At 38.9% G+C, this 26,951-nt stretch overlaps 1 protein-coding gene across 4 annotated transcripts in view; it reads right to left on the minus strand.

Moving 5' to 3' along the window:
- Positions 1-467: 467 nt before the first annotated feature.
- Positions 468-26,951, minus strand: part of LOC103177997 (EMAP like 4) — a 164,958-nt gene continuing 138,474 nt past the window's right edge. For all 4 annotated transcript variants that reach the window (XM_007892447.2, XM_007892445.2, XM_007892448.2 and 1 more), the window contains 6 exons: positions 25,366-25,454; positions 18,724-18,821; positions 14,779-14,866; positions 12,993-13,091; positions 5,363-5,493; positions 468-2,513 (listed from right to left, as the gene is read on the minus strand). In XM_007892447.2, the coding sequence (XP_007890638.1) occupies positions 2,295-2,513; positions 5,363-5,493; positions 12,993-13,091; positions 14,779-14,866; positions 18,724-18,821; positions 25,366-25,454 (724 nt within the window). In that variant the 3' untranslated portion in view covers positions 468-2,294. The remainder of the gene's footprint in view (positions 2,514-5,362; positions 5,494-12,992; positions 13,092-14,778; positions 14,867-18,723; positions 18,822-25,365; positions 25,455-26,951) is intronic.

A 26,951-nucleotide genomic window follows, 5' to 3' on the forward strand; every position in this document is an offset into this window, starting at 1 on the left:
GCATTCCATTCCAACAATCTATCTCTGGGATTTCCATGTGCAGCTGGAACACGTGGATTTCTCAGTTTGGTCTGGATACTCTTAAGCACAGTGATGGGTTTCTGCATGTGTCAGACACCCAGCTGACAAAAAAAATTCCAACAGGATTCCATGAGGAATCGAGGTGCAGATACCTTCCAGGCATAGGAAGTACATCACTCTTACCTATGGGACCTACTCTGAAAATCACCATGAATAACTTCACGATTTAGTTTTAAGGAACACTGTTAGAAATTACAACCCCAAGAGATTGTAAGTTCAGGACTAGCATGTTTAAGCCACATAATAATAATCCTTGCATTTTGATATAGCGCTTTCCACGTCTTTTTTTAGACGTCTCAAAGCACTTCACAGAATATACTGTAAAGTGAATTGACTGTATATTTGTGGGCGAAGCACGGCAGCCAATTACGCACAGCAGTATCCCACAAACAGTCGTGGATTGAAGTGACCAATTTTTTTTTAACATTTACACCATCTTGTTTCCTCCAAATAAGCAGACCGGCCCTTCTAATACACATTTTAAGAATTAATGCTATTGAGGAAGAACACAATAAGACCAGCAAGAGAAGCACCAGGAGGAGGCAAGTATTCACTCTGATCACTTTTATTTTTTTCTTCAATTCTTATGCCATTTGTCAGGAATGCATGAAATCGTTAACAGTTCTAACATCAACACATTGGAAAACCCTTGGTCAATTGTATTTCCCTTACAATCACTGAGTTTTTTTCATACAGCAACGTAAATCCCACTCTAAATTCCATAAGTTATTGCAGACTGATGCATCGGTTCAATGGCGGCTGTTAGTTGGTAGCTGTAAGGCATGGCAGTAGCATCTCCAGATAGCACCTATTGTACATGAGACTAAAGGAGTTCTACGGTTTTAGAGCCAATCTAGGCACTTTCTCTAGATCAGCAGTTGCTGGATGCCTGGTAATTGATTAATCCTGAGAACAGATTCAAAGGGAATGACAGTTCTGATCCACTTTGGAATGGCACGATCTGGTAAACACTTGATTTCACACTTAAGACTTAAACATACTTGACAACATCTACAAATTGCTAACCCTAACTTCTACTTAAACCTAAAACATTGGATCAACAAATCAAATAAAGATTGTTTGCTCTATGCAAATCAAAGTATAAATAAGATCATTTTGACATGCTTCCTTGCATATTGTCAGTAAGTGTTATTATCTTGTACAGATAGTACAAAGTGAATCCATAATTTAAAGAACTGCACAGTTCTGAAAAAATAGAAGCAAACAAGGAAAAATGCATAAAACACAAAACAAATCTATACTTTGAAATCCTGATAGTCTAAGTGCCATGTTATTTCCATGACTCATTATGACCAGAGTTAATCTGCAAACACATAGCAACTATTTGGATGTGTACAGTCCAAGACAGTACAGCATAAAATACAAATATACCATCAACTTGTCTTGGAGTTCATATGGCTAGGAGAGAACAAAACTAGGCAGTTTTGTATTTTACCAATTCCAAGACTTGCTCTGAATTGCGGATTTTATTTCCTAGATGAAACAACTTTTACTGATAATTAATTTCAATTGATTACAAGAACAATTGGAAGGTATTTGTTGACTTTAGATCAGTTTCAGAGGTATACTTTTAATTCTTCGGAAATACAAACGCAAGTCTACTTTAAATAGATTATGGAAGAGAATTGCAAAAATGTCCGATTCACAGACATTAGTAATGTGAAGACATTGCATATTTAATATTCAAGAAGGCAGTGCCATGCTCATGGTAGGCATAGCTTACTGGAAGGCTCTACTTAAGCCAATCTCATTCACAATTCTTGGCAATGCACTGGCCTGGTAATATGGCACAGTTGATTTTGTTTGAACAAGTTAACAGTTAGTGTTGTTTGTTATACAACCATATCAGTTCTAACTGAAAGAAAAAAAACTTTATAATACAAAGCAGACTCATTTCAGCATATCCCAACCACAGAAGTTTTTTTTTCCAGTATTTACAGTCTGTAACCTCTGATTTTAATTAATTGCTTTCCTAATATCTACCTTAACTGTTGCAATTTCTTCCCAAGAAGAACTTTGGCCAGTCATTAAAGTCACTTGACATTGGTTGTAAGTGAAGCCCTTGGGAATCCTTCCATCTTTTCAGTGGAAGATTAAACCAGAATAAAACATGAATCCAGCAGCTCTATTCATTTTGCCCAGTCACCATTTCCCTCATTGGCTAAACCAAGAACCTTCCAAATTGTGAAGCTTTAAGACACTGGTGAGTTTTCTGTTGGACCTGCCGAAGGAGAAAGAGGAGCATTCTGCTCGAGGCTGCTGTCGTTTAATGGGAGTGGGGCTTTCTCTGCCACTCTCCATTGTATGATGCTGGTATCCTTTCCTCCTGTTGAAATCAAGTGACCATCACTGTGTGTAAAGCTGACGTTGGTCACATGACTACTGTGTGCACTGTAAACGTGGCTTGGAGCCTGGAAACACATCACAAGACAAATATTCAGTAAGTGAGATTTACAATTCTACAGGATGATATTCCTCTCGTCCCTAAGTGGAATAACTTTGACTATCCTCCCCTATAAGTGCTCATTGTCCAAGTTTCTATGCTTATTGACAAGTGGATTGTCACCTGCTATAATTCAGATACAGATCCTTGTTCAAATATCTGAAAACAAGGACAATGAGAACATTTATCTAGCTATAGATACCTTTTGTTCACCCATTTTGGTTTTCTTGAATGCAGCTGTAAAAAAAAACAATTCTTCCGGTGATAATTTATTAAAGAGAAATTTCTCCATAATTATAATCCGTGATTTGAGCAGGTAAAAGGAACATCAAAGTTTAGAAGGGAAATGACTAACAACGTTAATAACAAATGAATGACAAAGAGTCATAAAATGTGAGATAACATGCTAAACACAGACAAAGTAAGCACTGAAACATTGCAAGACTTTCTATAAAGAATAATTTCTACTAAGTTAAGTGCCCACAGTAATCAGTCAATGTTCAATGTAAAATTACATTGAAACAGTCAAGCATAAAAAAATTAGATTGTAATGATTCCCAGCTTATCCAGTGTTTAGCACTAAAATATTTTTCTCATGAAGGAAAATAAGTGCAAGAGTCTTGTGCAAATGAGCAGATGGCTATGATACCTGGCACACTCATATGTCGATATCTAATTGATCAGGAAATCTATAGTTAGCAGTTTATGGTAATTTCTGTATTAAGATTTTCACCAATCCAATAATTCTTGATGGTGGAGTATATGATAGCAGTTACCAATAACGCTTAGTGTATGAAAAGCACATTAAATTCTGAGGAGAACTTCAGACAGAGGGGCCGGTAAAGAATTAAAAATTAACGGAGAGAAGAATGGAGATAAAATGAACCAACTGACATTGTGCACATTAAAATAATTGGACAATCACATGGTCTGTACAAAGGTGACGACACTTCACCAGTAATGATAATCAGGGGTAAAGCATGTTTTCTGATAACTATGATGATTGAAGAACACAGCGCGAGAAAGAACAAACAATAATAATAATCATCACAATGCTTGCATTTGATATCATGCCTTATCACGTCTTCGAGACATCTCAAAGCACTTCACAGAATATAATGAAAAGTGTAGTGACTGTAATAGGTTGGATCTTACCAGGATTACCCATTCTTTCCATGATGTGAGAACAAATTGTTCCATGAAAGTAATTGAAATCCATTTTATCGTAGACTAATAAAATGGACTGTGTAACTGACCTGGATTTAAAGATGTTTTTGTGTGCTCTTTAGTGCTATTATTCAGTGAGGTCAATTGATGCTTATATTTAACAAATATTTTATCACAGAAAGACCAACAATAAAGCAAAGCTCTGAACATCTTATTCACTGAATAATGTTTTGGTCTACAAAGAAAGACAACTATGGCTTTGCCTGTCTGCATAACTGACAGTGAGAGGTTACTACATCAACCAAAACTGACATTATGTACAAAACCAGATTATCTCAGCACTTTAATATTATTTAGGCCCATCAGCTGCTGTGAAATGTACATGACATCCAGGGCAAGCAAGGAAGATCAATTTTTCCCATGTTTGCTTGCCCAATTTTCTTAGAAATTTGCAAATTATAATCGAATGAGCTTATTCAAATTACCAGATACGAACTTCAGTTTGAAAATAATTGAGGCATCATCAGAATCAAATAAATCTATTTTTAACTTATTACACCAAGGCAAAAACCAAATATTACTCATCTGGCAACAACATCAACAACAAATTACATTTGTAAAGTGCCTTTCAGTTCAGGAGGATGTCCCAAAGCGCTGAACAGTCAAGGATTTGGACCTGAGCAGGGGGGTTGAGATTAGGAGGGGTGGAGGGAAGGTGACCAAATGCGTGGTTGAAGAGGAGGGTGTTAAGATTACTGTAGAGGAGGAGGGTCTTGGCAGATTACAATGTTCAAAATCAACTACTTTTGAATATTACAATTGCAACAAAGCAAACTTACAATGATTTTATGTTCATGAAGGTAAAGGACAACATTGCAGGGAATCTGTGCCTTTCCCCCCTCCCCCAGACTCTGTATCCCAATCAAGTGGGAAAATGTGTTCATCTAATCTCAGTGTCCTCACTCATATTTCATGTTCAATCCCAATGGCTTATTTTATCCACTGGGAACTAAACTGCAATTGATCTCAAACAGAACTCAAATAGTCGAGAGAAAAAAATAAGTCAGCCCATTTGTCAAGCCTGGTTTCACTCTTGGATCTCAAGAGCATTGTTCAACCTAAAAGCACTCTGATGCAGTAGATTTAATTTTACAGATGTCTAAAATAAAGCTTACTTTATTACAAAACAACCCAACTGAGATTGAAGTAAATATTGTAAAGTCATGTCTGTTCTATATTACTGGTCCAATCATGTGAAATCTATTTTTACAATAAAACTTTTACAAAAATCAGGAAAGTACTTGCTCTTTAAAAGTTGGGGTCAAGGTGAACTGAACTGTGCACAAGCACAAGAGTGTTCCTATGCATGGACAATAACTTATGATTATATGGCAGCCTTCATGACTCTCAGGGGTTTATAAAGACAGTGCCAGATACTAAACTGTGGGGGTGGGGGGGTGAGGGTAGTGGGGTATAGAGAAGGGAGGTAATTGCAGGTTGGTCAGAGAGGTAGGTTTGTACACCCACATGTTGTTTTCCCATGTATAGACCAGAAATATTCAATCTGTTTACTGGGTTCAGCATGATTTTGCCTCAATATTTCCATTATTCAGTTCAGTAAAATATTTATAAAGGACAATTCTTATTCACCTTAGGCTTAGAGATGGGATACTGGAAGAGATGGACTTTGCAGAAATCATCAGCAACAGCCACTACTTTCTTGCTGTAGGATCTGCAAAGTGCATTAATATCTGTTCCATCTGAGCCTTCGGGCCACACTCCTGCAACAAAATGAGAAACACATGCATCATACGCAGCACTTCCATTTCTCACAGACAAATTGCTGCTCCTTACCACATAGAAAATCAGACTGACAGAAAGTGAACCTGATAAGTTATGTTTTCTGACACACTAAGAAGAGTCATAGTCTCTTCCAAAAAAAATCTACTTAAAGCATCACATTTTCCTTTCACAGGAATGATACTTCAAGTCATTATTTAAATAAAATTGTACCTTCCCATAACTTGACATCTCCATGTACAACTATTTTTCTAATTTAAACGCATTTCAACTATTTTCCAATACTACCAGTACAAATACGCTTATATTTAACTCATTCAGAACATAAGTCTTTTGAATATCTTTTCCAAAAGAAATGCAAGTTTTAAAAAATGTTTAAGCAATGTTACCTTCCAAAACTAAGCTAAACACAATTTTTTGTGCAGTTGAAATTAAGAAAAGTATTAGAATAATTTTAGAGGAATTTTAATGGAATTTTTTTTAAGCTTACAAAACATTGTTGGTCATGTTAAACAGTGTAAAACCATATGCCTCCGAATTGGGTTAAGCATGTTAGTTCATCACAAATATTCAATACAGTTTAAATGAATTGCATTGCGTTTCATTCTACTTTTCTTTTACTCTAATTACATGTTGAGCTACATGTTGAGAGAATAGCAGATATTCTGTAATTGAGAAGTTCAAATAATACCAGATTTAGGCCCTCTCTGATCTTTCTACTGCCCTCCCAAGCCCTCATCATTGTCCCCATGCATAGGCCTGTCACAATATACTCCACACTATGCTGGTGGACTACGCGTTAAAAAATCGATAGATCTTTAGATGTGAGATCAATAGACTTTTAAAAACTAAAGGAATTAAGGGATATGGAGATAGGGTAGGTAAATGGAATTAGGTTAGAAGATCAGCCATGATCTTATTAAATGGCGGGGAAGGCCCGAGGGGCTGAATGGCCTACTCATGATCCTATTTCTTATGCTCTTAAAAATACATACTGTATTTAAGAGAAAAATTATACTCACATGTATTTAGGGCATTAACCAACAAGTAAACAAATACTATAATCATTTTGGCTCCAAAATATAGTCAATGCCCTTTACAGTATATTCTGTGAAGCGCTTTGAGACGTCTCAAAGATGTGATAAGGTGCTATATCAAACAATTATTATTATCATAAATATTCTGCATTTGCCCTCATCAGATTTCTTTGTACAGTATTACTAAATGTTCAGGTAATTCTGGTCAAACTTCATTGTGGCAGGTTTGAGAATGGCTGTGGAGACCATGAAATGTAGATTTAATAGAATTGAAGGGGTTTTGTTATGAGGACAGAATGAGTAAACAGAGGGCTGTACTGCCTTGACCAAAGGAGGCTGAGGTGTGAATTGATCGAGAAGTTTAAGTAGTAATAAATAAATTGACAGAGTGGATAAGAGATTCCTTCCTATTGTTGCAGAATCCTGTACACGACGTCAGAATCTAAAATTATAGCTAGACCCGTTATTAATGAAATCAGAAGCTTTTGTTTACTCAAGTTACGCTATTGTAGAATTCACTTCCTCAAAGGACTGTTGATGCAGAGTTAGTGGGAATGTTTAAGAGGGAAGCAGATAAATACTGGACTTGGTTATTAAGGACTTAGTTTGGTTTGTGGATTCCTGTAGCTCAGTGGTTAGAGCACTCGCCTTGCAAGCGAGAGACCTGGGTTCAATTCCCTGCAGGGCGAAACAAGTTTGATAGATAGATAAACACAGATCGACACATATGGGTACGATCTAGTAGCCATCACTGAAATATGGTTACAAGGAGATCTAGGGTGGGACTTAAATATTCCAGGGTTCTCAGTTTACAGGAAAGATAGGCACTGTGGGAAAATAGGTGGGGGGGTAGCCCTGTTAATTAGGGATAAAATAAAAGCAGTGGAGAGGAAGGATCTGAAATCCGATGATCAAGAGATCGAGACAATATGGGTGGGAAATAAAAAATAATAAAGGGCAGAAAATATTAATGGGAGTGGTTTATAGACCCCCAAACAGCGATCATAATATAGCACAGGGTATCAATCAAGAAATCAGTGGAGCATGTAGGAAAGGTAAAGCGATAATAGTGGGCGATTTCAATCTCCACATAGATTGGGAAAACCAAATCGGCAAAAGTAGGTCAGAAGAAGAGTTCATTGAGTGTATGAGAGATAATTTTCTAGAGCAGCACGCCGAGGAACCAACTAGGGGACAGACCTTGTTTTATAAAAATACTAATCCTTGCATTTGATATAGCGCTTTTCATGTTTTCTAGACGTCCCAAAGCGCTTCACAGAATATACTGTAAAGTGAATTGACTGTATATTTGTGGGCGAACGCGGCAGCCAATTGCGCACAGCAATGTCCCACAAACAGTGGTGGATTGAAATGACCAATTTTATTATCGTTTTCTTTTGGAGGGATTATTATTAGGTGTGTGGAGTAAGGAAACTTGCCCAAGGTTTCGCCCTGCCTGGAATTGAACTCAGGTCTCTCACTTGCAAAGCGAGTGCTCTAACCACTGAGCTACAAAACAGGGCTAGTTGGCAGCATAGGTATTAAGAATCCTCCAGGGCAGAGTGATCACAATATGATTGAATTCTGCATTAAGTTAGAGAGGGATATAGTTAAATCCGAGGCAAATATTCTGAATTTAAATAAGGCTAATTTTGTAGGCATGAGGAAAGATTTAGGTAAAATAGACTGGAGAATAAGATTAAGAGGTAAAAATGGAGACCAACAGTGGCAAATATTTAAGGATGTAGTGCAAAATTCTCAGCGGTCGCATATTCCCTTGCGGAATAAGAGTACGACAGGGAAAGCAATTCATCCGTGGCTAACTAGAGCAGTTGGGGAAAGCATCAAATTAAAAGAAAAGGCTTATAAAACTGCCAAGAAAAGCAGCAAATCTGAAGATTGGGAGAGTTTTAGAAACCAGCAAAATAAAACTAAAAAACTCATTAAGAGCGAGAAAAAGGAGTATGAGGGTAAGCTAGCTAGGAACATTAAGTCTGATTGTAAAAGTTTTTAAAAATATATTAAGAGGAATAGGCTAGTGAGGGTAAATGTAGGTCCACTTCAGTCAGAGACGGGAGAAGTTGTAATGGGGGATAAGGACATGGCAGAGTCCCTAAATGGGTACTTTGCATCTGTCTTCACCCTAGAAGACACAACAAGTCTGTCAACAATAGAGATGCACCAAAGGGATAAGGACAGGGAGCAACTTAGGGAAATTTTCATTAGTAGAGAATTGGTGCTAGGGAAACTGTTAGCACTAAAAAGTGACAAATCCCCTGGTCCGGATGGCTTGCATCCCAGGGTTTTAAAAGAGGTAGCTTATGAGATAGTGGAGGCCTTATGTCTGATCTTCCAAAATTCCTTGGATTCTGGAACAGTCCCCATGGATTGGAAGATCGCAAATGTCACACCACTATTTAAAAAAGGTGGAAAAGATGGGGAATTATAGGCCAGTTAGTCTCACATCAGTGATAGGAAAAAATTTAGAATTGTTGATTAAGGATGTGGTAGTGCGGTATTTAGGGGAGCACAATATAATTAGGACAAGTCAACATGGCTTTACAAAAGGGAAGTCATGTTTGACAAATCTCATAGAGTTTTTTGAGGATATTTCCAGTAAACTAGATAAGGGTGAATCAGTGGATGTGGTCTATTTGGACTTCCAGAAGGCATTCGATAAGGTGCTGCATAAAAGGTTAGTCCAAAAGATAAGGGCCCATGGAATTGGGGGGAGCATATTAACGTGGATTGGGGAATGGTTAACGGGTAGGAAACAAAGAGTAGGGATAAACGGGTCCTTTTCGGATTGGCGGAATGTGACTAGTGGAGTACCACAAGGATCAGTCCTTGGGCCTCAGCTATTTACCATCTACATCAACGATCCAGATGAGGACATCGAAGTTAATATATATAAATTCGCGGATGACACAAAAAAATACAGTGAGAAATGGATAGGTTAGGTGATTGGACAGGTAGGTGGCAGATGAAGTATAATGTAGGGAAATGCGAAGTCATCCACCTAGGTAGCAAAAACAGTAGAGCGGGTTATTTTTTAGAAGGGGAGAGATTGGAATGTGTTAGCGTCCAGAGGGACTTGGGTGTCCTTGTACACCAATCACAGAAAGTTAGTCTGCAGGTGCAGCAAACAATTAGGAAGGCGAACGGTATGTTAGCATTCATTATGAAAGGATTGGAGTATAAGAGTAGCGAAGTCTTGCTGCAGCTGTATAGGGCCCTGGTGAGACCACACCTGGAATACTGTGTGCAGTTTTGGTCTCCTTATTTAAGGAAGGATATACTTGCCTTGGAGGGGGTGCAGCGTAGATTTACTGGGTTAGTACCAGGGATGAAGGGGATGAGTTATGAGGATAGGCTGACCAAGTTGGGCCTATATTCTCTAGAATATAGAAGAATTAGAGGGGATCTTATAGAAACCTATAAGATCATCAAAGGGCATGATAGAGTAGATAGTGGGAGATTGTTTCCCCTGGTTGGAGAAACTAAAACCAGGGTCAACAACCTTAAAATCAGAGGCCAACTCTTCCGCACTGAGTTGAGGAAGAACTTCTTCACTCAAAGGGTGGTGAATGTATGGAACTCACTACCCCAAGGGGCTGTTGACGCTCAGTCCTTGAACATATTCAAGACTGAGATAGATTTCTTATTGCAAAAGGGATTAAGGGATATGGGGTTACGACAGGGTCAGGTTATTAGCTGGAGTTAGATTAGAAGATTAGCCATGATTGAATGGCGGGGCAGGCTCGAAGGGCAAATGGCCTACTTCTGCTCCTACATGTTATGTTATGCTAAACCTTGGGCAAGTTTCCTTATTCCACATTCCTGATAATAATCCCTCAAGAAAAAAACAATAATAATTTGGTCACTCAATCCATATGTGGGACACTGCTGTGTGCAATTGGCTGCCACATTTCGCCCACAAAACATACAGTCAATTCACTTTACAGTATATTCTGTGAAGCTCTTTGAGACTCTCGAAGACGTGCAAAGATTATTATTATATAAGGACATTTGAGGGTATGAAAAAAGGCAGCTAAATGGGTATTTTGGTTACAGATCAACATGATTTAAGAAAATCGCAGAAAAGGCTCAATGGGACAAATGATCTTCTCATGTGTTCCCAGTGTTCGGTGTTACAGTAGAATGATCTGAGGATGTTCCTTCAGTGTATTGTATGACTCTGTGTTCCTTGTGGAAGTGATCTGTTCTGTAAATATTTATGAATGATAAAGTACACGCTCCCCATTGTTTACCCAAGATTTGGGGATCGATACATGGATGGAAACCACATCAAAAAAGTTAATGACTTAAAACAAAACTGGTCATAAAGGCTAAATGTAATCCTCACCAAATACACAGATCCAAGATAAATTGTTTTAATAGCAGTAATACTGGCAGAGTGAGATAACCATAATAATATTAAGAAAAAAAATTATAAAGTAGAAATGTTGGCATCCATCAGAGACCACAGAAAACAAAGCTGAACATACAACAATGTTTCCATCATTAAGCAGATCTCTATGGCAGGACAGGAAGTTACTCAGATTGTTAATTTTCCAATCAAGATTTTTTTTCTTTCCATGGATTTCACTGGTAAATTGTCTCAGTGTAATAAAACCTTTTTAATAAATGCCAAGGTAGATTGTGCAAACCAAAAAAAACACTGCTCCTCCTCTTCAACTGCGCATTCGGTCACCTTCCCTCCACCCCTCCTAATCTCAACACCCCCCACCCACCCCGCTCAGGGTCAATTCCCTGATTGTTCAGAAACTTGGAACGTCCTCCCAAACTGAAAGGTGCCAAGGATACACTGACAGGTTGAGAAATAAGGCAGCAATTCTGAAAAACAAGTGTGACTGTACAGCCTAGCACAGCCAGGGTAAAGGGAATGCAGATCTTTGTAGAAATAACACTTCCCACAAAGTTCTGGGTTTAGTAAGAAGAGCATTAGAAAACCCTAGCCTAAAGGCAAGAGAGGCATGTTAAGAGGTTTAGCAGAGTGGTGCTGAGGTAAGATATCAAGTGGGCAAAGTTCCAAGGGTGGAACACAACTAGGCTGATTTTGTGTGGGATGAAGTTCAGCACAGGATCAAACAGAATTTAGCGGCTTAGCGTCACCAAATGGAGCTTGAGCAAGCAATCAAAGAGATTAACCTAACCTCTTCATTCCCCACATATTAATTCCTGAAATATTTTATGATTAATAACACGAGCAAAACTATTCCACACTTCAATTATTCAGTAAATTGTATGGAGCTATCCATTACTCTTTGGCATGTTATTAGCTCATATACAGACTAGTTCTCAACCACTTGATGATGCAATTTAAAAAAAAAATTCTTTCAGGAACCTATTCAGAGATCCAACAAGGCTCCAGAGTTGCATAGAGTTCAATCTCAAGTCTCGAGAAACTTAACACCAAATACTACTGATCACACCATCATTGGTTCATCACTGCATTAACTATTTAATGTTTCCCTTTGATACTGAAGTTGTGTTTTATGTATTTGCAAACTATTTCACAGTCCTGCCTAGTCTTTAAATAACTATTTAAAATTCTCAATGGATATAAAATTCTCATACTATAATAATTTTAGGTACAGCCAGTTACTGGATGCATTTAATTTAAGTTACAAAGTTGCAATACTCTGACTCTAGTTAGTAATGTCAGAAGATAATTATTGTTGTATCTATTATACTAGCCACAAGGTGGCAATAGTTGAATGTTGGCTCTGATTTCTGCTTTGTATGATTCTGCATCACTCAGTGCAAATGCTGGCAACCTCTAAAGTAGAGCATTCAATCTATAAATAACATTCCTGCAGGTAAAATACAGATCGTAATTGTATGCTCTCATTTGCATATTTATTATTAGAGTAACGCTAAATTTATATGGATATTTTACACATACATATATTTCACCCACAAATATACGGTCAATTCACTTTACAGTCTACTCTGTGAAGTGCTTTGAGATGTTGAGAAGACGTGAAAAGTGCTAGATCAAATGCAAGGATTATTATTATTATTTATCTGTAATTGATGCCTATTTCTGCACATATTTTGACAAATAGTTTGCTATTTTTCTTTTCTTTCCTTTCCCTCCAGTGCTGCTGAATACCAAACTGGGCAAGGTACCTGCTCCCAGACCACAGCTCCATTCAGCATTGCCTCATAATGGCTCAGTTTTGGACTTAAAAAGAAAAATGTGCCTTGTGGACAGTCACAAGTACAAACCCACTCAAATCCCCCCAATGTATGTCAAGCTAATTCTTCTCCCTCAGACCCATGAAAACACATGTTGGCATTTCACAAATTTACCATCTACTTCTGTACATTGTGCAATTGTTTTTCAGTGATTTATTAACAAAAATCGTACTGATGCAATGGAACACTAAACGGTGATAAAAAAAATTGCCACCTACCAAAAACATGAAAGCCGAGAACACATGTGTATGTGTACCATTCCATATCCCTGCATTCTGAGCGATTTCTTATCAGTTTGCAGCCATTTTGAATATCCCCTGAAAAGACAATGAATTTTAGTTAGACAAAATGTGGTTTTACATAAGAAACTTGCAAACCTAGGCATTTTTCAAAAAAAAAATTTACACATCTGTTGGCAAACTACAGGGTAGATTGAACAGTTGTGGCGAGTTCTTCCTTCCTTTCTGGGAATAAAATGGATCGAAGGACATTGCTGCTGATGTGAGATGAGCAACAATGTGCATTTATACAGCACCTTTCATATGTCAATATTTTACAAAGACTGAATGGAAGTCCAAGCTGGCAGTGTGACAGGAAGGACAGGGAGAGGTGGCTGATGACACAGTAAAAGAGATGGGGTTTTAGTTGGGTTTGAAACCTAAGAGGGAGTGTCTGAGGCATGGGAATTTGGGAAGAGAGTTCCAGAGGGAGCAGACAAAGTGGTTGAAAACTCAACGGCTCATGCTCACAGACAGCTCAGGGGCATGAAGAAAGCCAGAGTTGGTGGATCGGAATGCGTGGGTGGGGGAGTAAACCTGCAGGAGATCACTGACATAGAGTAAACAAAGCAATGGGAGCCTTGACAATTCAAATGCCCTCCTCACTAGTCTCCCCAGCTCCACCATCCACAAAATCCAGCTGATCCCAAACTCCGCCAGCCGCATACTCAACCGCAATAAACTCCGTACCTCCATGACACCCATTCTAGCCAGGTTCCTCTGGCTCCTTTTTGCTGAATGGTTAGATTTCAAGATCCTCACACAATCAAATCCCCCCATGCCCTGGCACCTCCCTATCTCTCTGAGCTGCTTACTTCCCCAACCCAACACCCGCTTGACTGGCTCCAACCTCCTGCATGTCCCTTGTGCTGATGAAGTAAACCCTTCAGTTCATCATATCTTTTCCATCTAGAATAGATGGAACACCATCACCCCCCATTACAGCATCACATTATTTAAGTGGGCCCTGGTCTCCATAAAGCCATTATGGTAACCTATTTCAGCTATTAGTTACCCTCTATTTAAAGAAATAATCTCCAGTGACTGCCCTGAAATTGCCCTTCACAAAAACTGAATCTGTGCCCTCTTGTCCTTCTGCTTTAGTGTAGCAAATTAGAGTTCCACATTTTCTTTATTCCAATTAGCATATTATATATCTCTGTGAAGTCCACTTTGAGATGTCTGTTTTCAAAGCTAAAGAACCCTAGTCACTTGTTCCTCTTTGCTCATCCCCCAAACTATGATTAGTCCCGGGTATCATTGGTCTCTAACTGAGATGCATGAGAGCTGCAATATTGGTGAAATATTAGAAAAGGGTTTCTTTAACTGTTACATAAATGTATCACAATACAAGCTTTGAGACCACAGGATATCCACAGGCTGACGTGGGAGGCGTTGAATTATGTTAGCCATTATGGTATTGTCAACAAGTTTAAGCAACACTGTACATGCATTGATTGCATTGTAAAGCACGCTTACACCATGAGGCTGTGGCAAACTTGTATAGTTTGGCTCCAGCCTAGTCCAGTAGTAATTTCTGAGGAATTGAGGACCACTTGTTTGAGTCTAATCATTTAAAACCCTAACTGCAGGTCCACAAGAAGGCAAATGAAAGCTACAGTTCAATCAGCTGCAGATTGCACAACTTGTGATTTCCCGAAATCTGTCAATTAATTCAGAACATAATTCATTGCACTTTGTAGGGAGGGAGTGTCAGAATACTTACAATATAGGATTTCATAGTCTCCTGAGTTAGACATTATGTACTTGGTGTCTGGTGACCAGTCAAGGTGTGTAATATAGCTGGAATGTCCCTAAAGAGGGGAGGAAAAATAAATAAAACCCTCAAGAAATTGTATACCAAGAACACATTTTTTTAAAAAATAAAAGGTACCATTAAATGCAAGTTTCAAAACACAGGCTGGATAAAATACTTTTTTTAATATGAAATGTAATCCTGCAAAGGTAGCAGCAGCCCTATTTCCCAAGGGGATAGAGGAAACTACTGCTCCAAAGGGACTGCAAGTTAAACCCACCTCCACAAGGCCCCGCAGCTCCCAAGCATACACCCATATATTAGTTATATGTCATAAAGGGTTTTTCTTTTGTCATTTTTCTCCCCTGCCTTAAAGGTATTGAGTTGGTTTCCTTCTGCCAGAGTGTGGTTGCACAGACGCCTGCTATATTTCAAGTGATTATTATTCATAGGTGAGCCTGGACTGTGAATATCAGCCGCATTTCAACCATGTTTGCATTTGGCATTGTCCTGAGTGAACTAACTCCGCCATTCGAGGGGTTTTAAAGAGCTTGTCTTGTAAAGCGATTGTATCAGATTAAAAACAGCAACAATAAATGTTTCCAATTTTTTTTCCCCTTTCATGGAATTAGACAAAACTCCTCTCCTAAAAACACGAACTATATTTTGTTTAAAAAAAGCTGTTTACACACACAATTTAAAAATAAATCAGAAACTATGGGATATTTGCATTTAAATGACGAGTGAAAAATTAGTTATGAAAGAATTTTTAGATAGCTTTGCTTTCTTCTTTTTATAGACAACTGTAATAGGTTTATTGTTCTTTTGAGAAACGGTACAGGGAAAGAGGAATGAGATTAGAGTATTAACTCCATTAGCAGCAACACAGATGTGATGTGACAAATAGCTCCTTTTGTGCTCATTCTCATTCTAGGATTCTGTTTCTATATTCTATTACAGTTTCAGACAAATTTATTGCACAAGATAGCCAAAGTGAATCAACCGTTGCGCGCTGCCTAGCCCGTCCAGTTGACAAAGGCATAGACTATCATTTTCTCACTAAGTAATCCAAACTTTTTGGCTGTACTTAACAAATCTGATTCAACTCGGGAGAACTACATCTATTGAATAAAAGTGTGAATTATATTCCGAGAAAGATAAAATGTATTACAAAAATGCCATGTACCATATTCCCCCAAAATAATTGATAACGTTAAAATAATTCAGCTAGTCAGACTTTGTAGATCAATTTATATTTAGCTTCAGTTGTTTGCAAACTGGAAACTGAATTCCAAAACCTAAATTGTTTTCATACCATCATAAGCTGCTGATTAATATTCTGCCAGACATTTGGCAGCTTTATAAAATTCCTTCAGTTCAAAGCTAAGCTTCTGGATAGAGGTGGACAAATTCCAGATTTTCCATCTTTACAACAAGTTTATTTAAATCCAAATACTATTTATAGTTATTAATTTACTATTTACATAGATTAGAAATCTGGTTGCATATCACACACAGTTCAGATGTCTCTGGTGCACAGCTTTGTATCAAGATAATGAGCAACAAACCAGTACCTTGCATATTATTGCCTTTCTTTTACTGGAGTGGTCTGGAGACATCTGTGGGGTGTGGGCTAGTCAACGAGACTCAGATCTATCAACTAAGCTGCCATGAAGCACATTTTTTATTCACAAGACACTATTTGTAACCAGCGACAGAAAATATTTCTGAGAACACAGAATTGCAAACAATATTCTGAACTGTAAGCACCCTTTGTAAAGTGTTTACCGCCTATAAACATATGCTGGATACAGCTTCAAGGTTTTACAGTCCAATTAATGAAGGTTTTGGTATTCTAAAATGCCAATATCCTCCATCTTACAAATCAGTGGTCCTGATTCATTAGTAGGCCTGCACCAGGGATTAGAACCACTGATTGTGAGCAACCTGGAATCTTTCAGAGAAACATTTGAGCACCATGAGTTAGGTTATTTCTCTAGCTAATTTGGACTCAATTATTCATCTGCAATATCTGCCCAATTTGTAATTAATCAATAGTTGCTCTCTAAACTACTTAAAAGTGAAAAGTTGCAAAGGAAGAAATTAAATTTTAGTTTATTCAAGTTAAGCATATTTACGGTGCAAGCAACTCTCATTTTCAGTTATTTTTCCTCCTTCTTTAGTTCAATCCTGCAACACACATCCGGGATAATGGAATAGTGTGTCAGCTTGGCTCAGTGGTAGCACTCTCACCTCTGAGTCAGAAGGTTGTGAGTTCAAGCCCCACATTGGGACTTGGACTCACATAGTCTACTGATACTCCAATGCAATTCTGGGGTGTGCTGCATTACGGGAGGTGACATCCTTCGGATGAGTTATTAAACCGAGGTCCCATCTACCTCTTTAGGTGGACATTAAAGATCCACCATTTGAAAAGAGACGGTTGTTTCTGCCGGTCATAGCAAACAAATTCTCCAAAAAAAATATAATGGTCACTGACTTGAATAGTATTGATCAGAAATAACCCTTTTATTTAAAAAATAAATTGGTCACCCGCTCTATGGCTGCTTGTGGAACATTGCTATGCGTAAACTGGCTGCCGCATTTTGCCCACAGAATACACAGTCAATTCACTTTACAGTATATCCTGTGAAGTGCTTTGAGATATCTCGATGATGTGATAAGGCGCTATATCAAATGAAAAGATTTGTCCCAAGTAAAAAACACATCGACTTGATTGGTTGATCAGCTTGTAAAAGCATGAAATCAGTGCTGAAAAAGTGCACTTTTAATTTTGTTAATTTTTCTGAAAATTCTTCATATTTGCTATTCTGGATCTCAACAGAAAGTTTACAAGAATACCCATATAATGGACTAGGACTAAGATGGGATCTATAATAATAATAATCCTTGCATTTGATATAGTGCTTTTCACGTCTTCTGGATGTCCCAAAGCGCTTCACAGAATATACTGTAAAGTGAATTGACTGTATATTTGTGGGCGAACGCGGCAGCCAATTGCGCACAGCAATGTCCCACAAGCAGTCATGGATTGAAAATGACCAATTTATTATTGTTTTGTTTTGGAGGGATTATTATTAGGCGTGTGGAGTAAGGAAACTTGCCCAAGGTTTCGCCCTCTGCCTGGAATTGAACTCAGGTCTCTCGCTTGCAAAGCGAGTGCTCTAACCTCTGAGCTACAGGACTCCTATCTAGCTACCACACTGTGACTTATAATATATATCACGCATTGCCAATCATAGTTTAAAAGCATACTTTCTCAGCAGGCATTTCTTGTCAGAGTTAAGCCACCCCTGATGTATTTTATGTTGGGTCGATTTTACAGGCATGTAGGGAATCCTGCTCTTGCTGTTGTCAGCAGTGCAGCATCTGCCTTTCTGCTAAATACATTTCAATCTAACATCATTCCATTGCTGCACTACACAGTCCGTGCTGGAATCTACTCACATTGTGATCCAGACACAGCTAAAAAAATCCCTGCAAGCAGCTGGACAAGCACCTGATTGAAAGCGTCTCCACTTCCTGACTCAAAGTGCAAACTAAACACTATATGTATTGACTAAATACCGATCCTTTTCAACCAAAGTATTATATTCACTCCTACGTTAGCAATACTGATCAGAAATAACCATTTTTATTTAAAAAAAGAAAAATAGATGGAATATAGATGAAATAGAGGAATAGAAAATGACTTGGATATTATGAATGAGAACCCTGTAAACTATTACTTGCAGTTGAGGATTATTTTTTAACTTGCAGGTTCTAATAGTTAGCAGATATCTTCACCTTCACCCACATACACACACTTACAATGCCCATACTTTTCTCATTAGTGTGGTTCAGATGAAATCAATCAGATTAGTAGCAGTTCATTCCTTTTTACTGGCAACTTACAGTACATTTTCCTTGTCTACTGTATTTTCTGCCATTTTCGGATACTGTGTAGATGTAAACAAAATTATCATGGGATCCCACTGCCAAGTAATCGCCACCTGTAAAAATAATTTATAAAAAGGGTTCAGTTACCAGCCAGCAGATCATACATCAATTAGGTGTTTGGTCATTGAGAATAACAAAGAGAGATTGGTTAATGCATATTGGCAGTGGATTCAATAATAATAATAATCCTTGCATTTGATATAGCGCTTTTCACATCGTCTAGACGTCTCAAAGCGCTGACAGCATATACTGTAAAGTGAATTGACCTTATATTTGTGGGCGAAATGCGGCAGCCAATTGCGCACAGCAGTGTCCCACAAACAGTCATGGATTGAAAATGACCAATTTATTATTGTTTTGGAGGGATTATTATGAGAATGGACTGATTAAGTAGTGCACTAGTACATTATTGGCTTTTATAAATCAGTGAAGTTTTTTCCCACTTGCTTTCCATATTCCTAGCCACTGAACAGTCTCTCCACATCCGAGCCACAAACTAATCCCCTGATGGTTGCCTTGTGTTCACTGAATGGTTTAAGCTATCCTCCCTCAACCTGTGAATGAAGTTTAAATGTCTTGTTTCCCGACACCCTCCATCAAGCACATTGGCCTTTTCAATTTGCATTGAAAGGCCAATTACCGACTTACAAAAGACAGTTTATGACCAATTGCTTTTGGAATACAAGTTCAGATTTCTTTGGCTGTCACTATGGCTCATATGTTAAACATTGTATTTCTTTTAAACTTGATTGAACTTTACTTCCACTGCCAAGAAAGAAAAAGTTGTTTGTGTAAATTCTTTTACATTCACTTTACAATCAAGCTCCATTCAAAATAAATTTGAGGAACATTTCCACATTATAAAACAGTTAATTCTAAACACAGCCATTTTGAAGTTCAAGTATCCTTTGTCTTTGAGAAGGAATTTATTAAAATAAATTGTGGTCTAGCAGTACAATGGATAATGTGCATTTCACAATCCTCGTTAAAGCTCATGGTTTTCAGCACTAAAGTGCCTTGAGGTTCTTGGCTGGGCGTGTAGTTTGAATGTCTTGGGATAATGAAGATCTCAACCTGAGGATATGGGCCAAAAAATGTGCCAACTTAGAGCAAAAAAAACTTTCTTACCATCAAATCATTCTACTGGGATATGATTGAATGGGGATTGTTGGTACCTTGTACAAGTAACTCTGCTTCATTCATGTACCAAGGCAGAGAATGTTGGCAGGCTATGTGACTGTGGGAACCATCGCAGCCAAGTCCAATTCTGTTCTACAAAATCCATTTCCATCGGGGTGAAATAGATAGCAAACGGGAGAGGAACCTTGCAGTTTATTTGACCCCCAGCACTCATTAGGTAACACTAAGACCTTGTCCTCCTGCTTGAAAGAGATTGTATGGAAGAGCTTGAGGAGCAATGGATGACCCCTTCCTTTCTCTTTCCGCCTCCCCACGCTTTCATGTGGCACTGAGCAATACAGACCAAGAATGCCTTGGGTTTTATAATTGGTCTTTAAAGATTTAGCTAATCTCAGTCAGATTGGCACCAGGTTGCACTCAAGTTTTCAGAATCTTTGTGCTATAGAAATCAGCAAGTTTCCTGGTCCTGTTTGCTGTCTGGTGACCCTCACAGGAAAGTGCACATTGTAGGACAGGATTGGTTTTGGGTGTAACGACTCTGTCACATAACTTGCCTGCACTCCCTGCCCAGGCTCACACTACAAACAGCTACTTGGGCAAGGAACTGGAGAAGAGACAGGAAACCAATCGCAAGAGTTAGTTTCCTCTGAGAGGAAGGGGGATAAAGATAACAATTTAACATTCATGCTTAGGTGTACATACAAGTTGAAGTTGGATAAATTTCAACCAAATGGCTCAAACTAGCTCAGTATTGACGAGTGTTGTTACTACGTATGTGGTGAATTTCACTTATGAAGGATGGGTCAACATTATAAATGTTACAGTGGGTCAGAACAGAATATCTGAAATTATCTTTTCAATCAATCAAATAACAACAAAAAATCAAATGCAAACACCACATTCCAAACATGTTTTTAAGATATTGCTCCCCTGCAGACATATAACACTTGGCACTGTACAATTTGTGTAAGAATGGCCCTGATCTCCACACTTCACCCTTGGTTCCCTGTAATCACAGAGGCAAGAACTGGGGGTAATAGAGCAGAGATCCTGCAGTACAAAAACATTAATGTTGCCAGATATCAAATTCCCTCCTGTACTCACAAATCTGGTAGAAAACAGATTGGATTTCAAATATGATATTGAGTTGTGTTTTTCACAGAAACCCTACATTCTGTGAAAAATAAATGATGCTGCAATTAAGCTTCAAGTAAACAGCAATCACAGCCATTGCAGTTCAATGTAGAGGCAATGCCCTTTTCAAGAATTATTGAAACAAAATCTAGGATTAGCAGGAATTATTAAGGTTCTTTGGGATCAAATAACGCAAGGAGGCAAAAAATTGTTAAAAAAATGGCCAACATCTACAAGGGAAACAACAACAACAAGATTCCATTTATAGAGCGCCTTTCACATCGGGAGGACGTCCCAAGGCGCTGGACAGTTGGGTCAGGACCCGAGCAGGGGGGAAATGGTCAGGGTGAGGGGAGGGAAGGGAGGGAGGGAGCGAGGAGGGGGTAGAGAGTCGAGAGGAGAGCTGAAGGCTCGGTCAAAGAGAAAGGTCTTGAGACCGGTCTTGAAGGAGGAAAGGGAGGAAGCGGCGAAGGCACTGGGGGATGGAGTTCCAGAGCCTAGGGGCTGAGAGGCTGAGAGGAAAAAGCTCTGTAGGAGAGAAAATACTTACATGTCCTGGCCAACAAAACCTCAAATAGAACTGGTTAATCCTCCTTGGGGGCAAAATACATCAGGCCAATTTTGCACAAATTGGCTGCTGTGTTTTGCCCCCAAAGCACACAGTCACTCCACTTTACAATATATCCTGCCAAGTGCTTCGGGACATAGTCTTGACGTGAAAGGCGCTGTACCAAATGCACTAGTTAATATATTTATTGAATGCCAAGAGTATCAACAAACCCGCACAGAAGTCAAGTTAAAACATGGTTTCTGGATAAACACTTTGAAGCAGCTCAAGTCCTTCAACAAGGAGCTGGTAACCAGGTAGCACCATGTTCAGCACTTTATTACCTTTAAATTGAATTAGTTTAGTCAGATCTTAAGTATACCAGAAGGTTTGTGATTTCAAGGCATTCAAGGTTTGTGTATTTTTGAGGGAAAGGAAATTAGCAGGAAAAGCTGAAGCCCTGATTATACCCAAATCTGCTGTCTCACTCATATTCCTGTATCTTCTGTACTAATAAAGACAAAATGTTTGTCTGTCTCCCAAGAACACAATAACTGATTGACGTAGAGGCATGATTTATACCTCATCGGAAAGATCTTGCATAGGGGAGCATCGTAGGCATAATTATTTTTGGGAATCTCCTATCGTTGATGAGCTATATTAAAAAATATATTTTTAAACAGCTTTATTTAAGACTCAAAAAACGAGCATGGTATTCTGCAACAAAGTAGCATACAAGGTCACATACCTTTCCAGAGAGATACATCTTCTATACTAATAAAGACAAAATGTCTGTTTGTGTGTCAGGAGTCCTTCCAACCAGGCATCCTCCCATAGGAGTCTTCCCAACAGGAGTCCTACCACTGAATCCTCCCAACAGGAGTTCTCCAAAAAGGACATGTGTGCAAATATGTGAACAAGGGATGCTAACAAGTTCAATAGCACATTTTCTTAATCTTAAGGGATTAAGATGCCTAAGAAGCAAAGATCAAGCCTTTCAAGTGCAAATAAAAATGTCAGACGAAAGACAGGAGGATTAAATTAAACTGGTTGCAAGCATAGCTGCAATGGGTACAGCTGTTATATAAGACAAGCTGTACCCTTTGCAGCTACACTTGCAACCAAAGGATCCAATTTGGAATGTAGATTTCAGTGATACCACTCACAACCCATTTAACATGCCACAAACACTGTGTGTACACCTTAAGCAAAACGATTGTAAATACTGACTAACTGGTGTTTTCAGAGATACGATTCACAAATCATTTTACATGCCATAAAGCCTGCATGCACATCTGAAGCAAAACTGCTATACATATGTGATAAGCTTGTTTAAGCCATAGCTCATCAATGATAGAATATACCCCCTAAAACATATGCCAATGACATTCCCCCATGCAAGACCTTTCCGATGAGGTATTAATCATGTCTCTACGTCAATCGGTTAATGCGTTATTGGTGGGCGGACACACACAGACAGACATTTCATCTTTATTAGTATAGATAAATTATTATATATAATTATATACATAAGGGGAGGGACTAAACCTCAGCCCTGGGTGAGGCCCCAACTTGAGCCCCAGGCTTCACCCTCCTGGGTTATTCGCTGCTAAGCTGCAGCACGGAGGAACCCGGAAACCCTGTGGCCTTACTGAGCCAACCATCACCCGCCAAACACCAACATGGCGTCAAAAGCAGCCAAACGGCTGCCGACAACAATGCTCAAGGCAACTTCTACCTCACCACCGCCATCTTGTTCACGCCACTTTGCTTCGTCTGAGTGCATGCTGGCTGCGTGCCATAGTGCCACTGGGAGTCAGTGCAGCCACCAGGTGTAACTTCAGTGTACATATAACTGCTATACATGTGTGATGTTATTTTTGGTGGAGAGATACCCCCAACAAAATATGCCTATGACACTCCCCCATGCAAGACCTTTACGATGAGGTACAAATCATGTCTCTACGTCAATCGGTTATTGAGTTCTTGGCGGACGGATGGACGGACAGACAGACAGACACACAGACATTACGTCTTTATTAGTATAGATGACCGACCCAGTTATAATGTGGTGGTTTAGACCCATAAATTTCGGATCCCGTGTTATAAGGAGTCCTGCAAAAGAACAGCTGCTGGTCAACGCTTACAGGGTAGTCAGGTTGCCGCTGATGTCACTTCCGCTGTGAAGTAAATTCAACGGTACTTCCTGCACATAGTATTAATGCCTTCTACGAGTAGGAAGCAGGTCGGTCAGCACTAGCTATGTACTGCCCTTCCGCTATAGTGTGGGCCCACAGTATATGGTATAATGCAGACCTATGCCAGGGCACTTTCTGACGGATCACTCTGTCATCAAAGCCCATTTACTGCCCCTTTCTTTTTCTTTTACTGAAATATATTGGAAGTTTACATCATCCTACTGAGATCATCTGTTTTTTTTCCTAAAACCTCCCATTAATGGCTTAATTGCTTCCTCTCAATAACATTTTTTTTATATAAAAATTATTATAATTGCCTTTTTCTTAATGTGACCCCTCTTCTCCTACATATAGGCTCGGTTCTAAGAGTCTCCAATCTAACCTACGTTTCTCTTTTAAGAGACCAGATGTGCATTTTTTCACCATTTCTGGTTTTATTTCATATTTCCAACATTCGCATTTTTTTATTGCTGGTCTATTCGAATCTCAGTGTGAAACCCGCACATTTGTGACTCAGTATGAAATCCACAAAACAATTCTATTAATTTAAATGGGAATTAGAACCTGATAACTGTTTTTCTCATCACAGAGAAGCTTCTTGGCAATGGTCAAATAGTTGTTGTGTGCAATGCCTTACAATAAAGGAGCAATAGGATTTGTCCAACCACCGTTGGTTCAAGAAATCTGTTCAGATAACTGGATGTTTTTTTTTCTCTGGTGTCTGAGCAAAATGGTTGAAAAGCAAACCATCATATTCCTTGCTGTCAGATTAGCACACTACAGAATGCCTTCTGACAACATCTGCTGTTACTGTATTATTGGGTGAACAAACAGAAGCATTGAATTCAGCCCACAAGCAGACCAAGCATCCTATTTCTATCACGTACTTCACGCGTTCAGTTCAACACAAGTTTTTTTTAAACCAATTGGTCCACTTTCTCTCCTTCCTTGGCTATTTGTGTGGCAGTTTATGATGTGAGATGTCGAGGAAAAAAATCCTGCTGGTCAGTTATGTTACCAAATGGTTAGCAGGTTCCAATTCCCAAAACATTTATATAGCGCCCTTTATGCGGGGTAGCATCTCGTAGCACTTAATAGTAGCAGAGCTTGACACCAAGCAGGGAGAGAGGCGAGATGACCGTAGGCACGAGCGAAGAGGAAGGCCTTCAGGTGCGATCTGAAGACAGACGGGGAAAGGCGGAGGGATTGAGGCTGAGTGTTCTGGAGCACAGTGGCTGAAGGCATGGCAGCTGATGCTGGAGCAGGGGAGACGAGGGACGTGCATGAGGCAACCTTCCCAGTCTGTGCTTATAATAGGGAAATCACATCACTTCTGATTGATCAGAGGAAATAAGTGCCTTGGATTTTGTCCAGTTTACTTTTATTCTTCATAGTTCAAAAAGATTCACCATTACTGACCTATCCAGTGGTTTGGGGAACGATTTTACAAATGATACCTTTTCGGCAAGAGAAGCTGTGTTAATTACTTTTTTTAAAATCGAATTTCCAATAATTGTGCTGTTCACTATGTTGCAAGTTGACACCTATTTAAACATACCAAACATAATGAAGCATTACCTGGAGAGTACCGCATCACTGACAGCTGCTCATTTCCATCAGTATGTATTGAAACCAGGTCTTTTGTCTCAGCATCAAGAACAAACCACCTGTCACACAAAAAGAGGAGATTAATTCAATCCAAGCCATTACTGAGCAAGTCATTCTCAGGTTGCATTGCAGAATGCATCAACAACTAGTATTAGGTTTACATTGACACATCTTTAAAATCCATTCATCTGCCAGAATTTGTTTTTCCTGTTTTAAATTGAAATGCAATTCCCAATTCACATTTTCCCATACTTATCTGTTCATGCTACAATTTATTTTGGCACTTTTGGTACATGAGTAACAGAAGCCATGCCTGAAAGTGCAAAGAGATGTCTACCTCATGCTTTTTCGACTGTGTGAATAACCTTTGGTTTAAGAACAGAACATGCCGTTTGAAAGTCAGCCAAGCAGCGTGTTAGAACCAAATAAGGCGGACAAGCCATTGCCTTGAATAGAGAGAGTGGTTGTGTAGAGGCACATGCTGACGATCACCACTTTCCATTGATTGCATATAAAAATCTGCATCAGTATAAAGGAGCTCAGTGTTGATCTTGGCTCCAACCACAAAACTCACAACCTGTATTTATAAGGGTACAGATGAAACAATAAAGCAGTGTTTCAATAAAGGGTTGCCTGGAAAAAGCGAAAGCCTTAATAGTTTACTAAAGTTATGGAATTTATTCTTCACGTACAGCCTTTTTTGAAAAACACACAGTGGGAATAAATGCAAGCCTGAGGGGTTTTAGATTAAAGCCATTAAAGCAAGGACAGATTAAAAGTTTTTTCTTTTAAAAAAAAGCCAAACTAAAACCTGTTTTGCATCCAAGTGCTCAGATACTGATAGGATTATAAAAGAAATGTATTTTGAAAACAAGCATCTAGTTTCCACATTTTCACATTTTTACCCTCTTGCCTGGCAGCTGGAGCATCTGGGTTTTGAATTCTTAACCTAGTTTGAAACCTTGGTGAGAACGCATATCACGGACGGGAAGGTCAATAGAGATTTCATTAGCTCAACATTTGTGCAATACACTTCTATTGATTTGCCCTGCACACAGGAACATATTTATATTTTAATTAACCAAAATAATGGAAAATATTAGAAGTAAAGTGTGTGGGCGACAGACTCTCAAGTAATGTCTGACAGACAATCAGTCAGGTCTGTAACTAAAAGGCCAACCATTAGGCTCACTTCCAAAGGCGCAGGAAGGTGAAGTAATATCTCGTCCTTATGGGGTACAGATCATTATGTTAAAACCCCAAAATTTAATTTACCTCTTGTGCATTTAATCAAGATTAGTGGAAGATCCCAGTGAGCTTTGCTTATCATCGCACTGTGTAGTTGGATGCTACCATTCACACAATATAGTAATACACATTTTTGAAATGTAATGCATATTTTTTATCTACTTTTGGAACAGAGTTCCCGTGAACCAACTTGGCGTACTTTGGTTTCCGGAAGAAGTCCCCACTTGGCGATTCCATTAAACTCCGAGTGGAGATTCCTTCCTGTACCAGGAAGTACATTAAGCCAACTTGTGGGAGCTCTGCTTCCT

The sequence above is a fragment of the Callorhinchus milii genome, unplaced genomic scaffold (genome assembly GCF_018977255.1).
Source record: "Callorhinchus milii isolate IMCB2004 unplaced genomic scaffold, IMCB_Cmil_1.0 Scaffold3, whole genome shotgun sequence".
NCBI lineage: Eukaryota > Metazoa > Chordata > Chondrichthyes > Chimaeriformes > Callorhinchidae > Callorhinchus > Callorhinchus milii.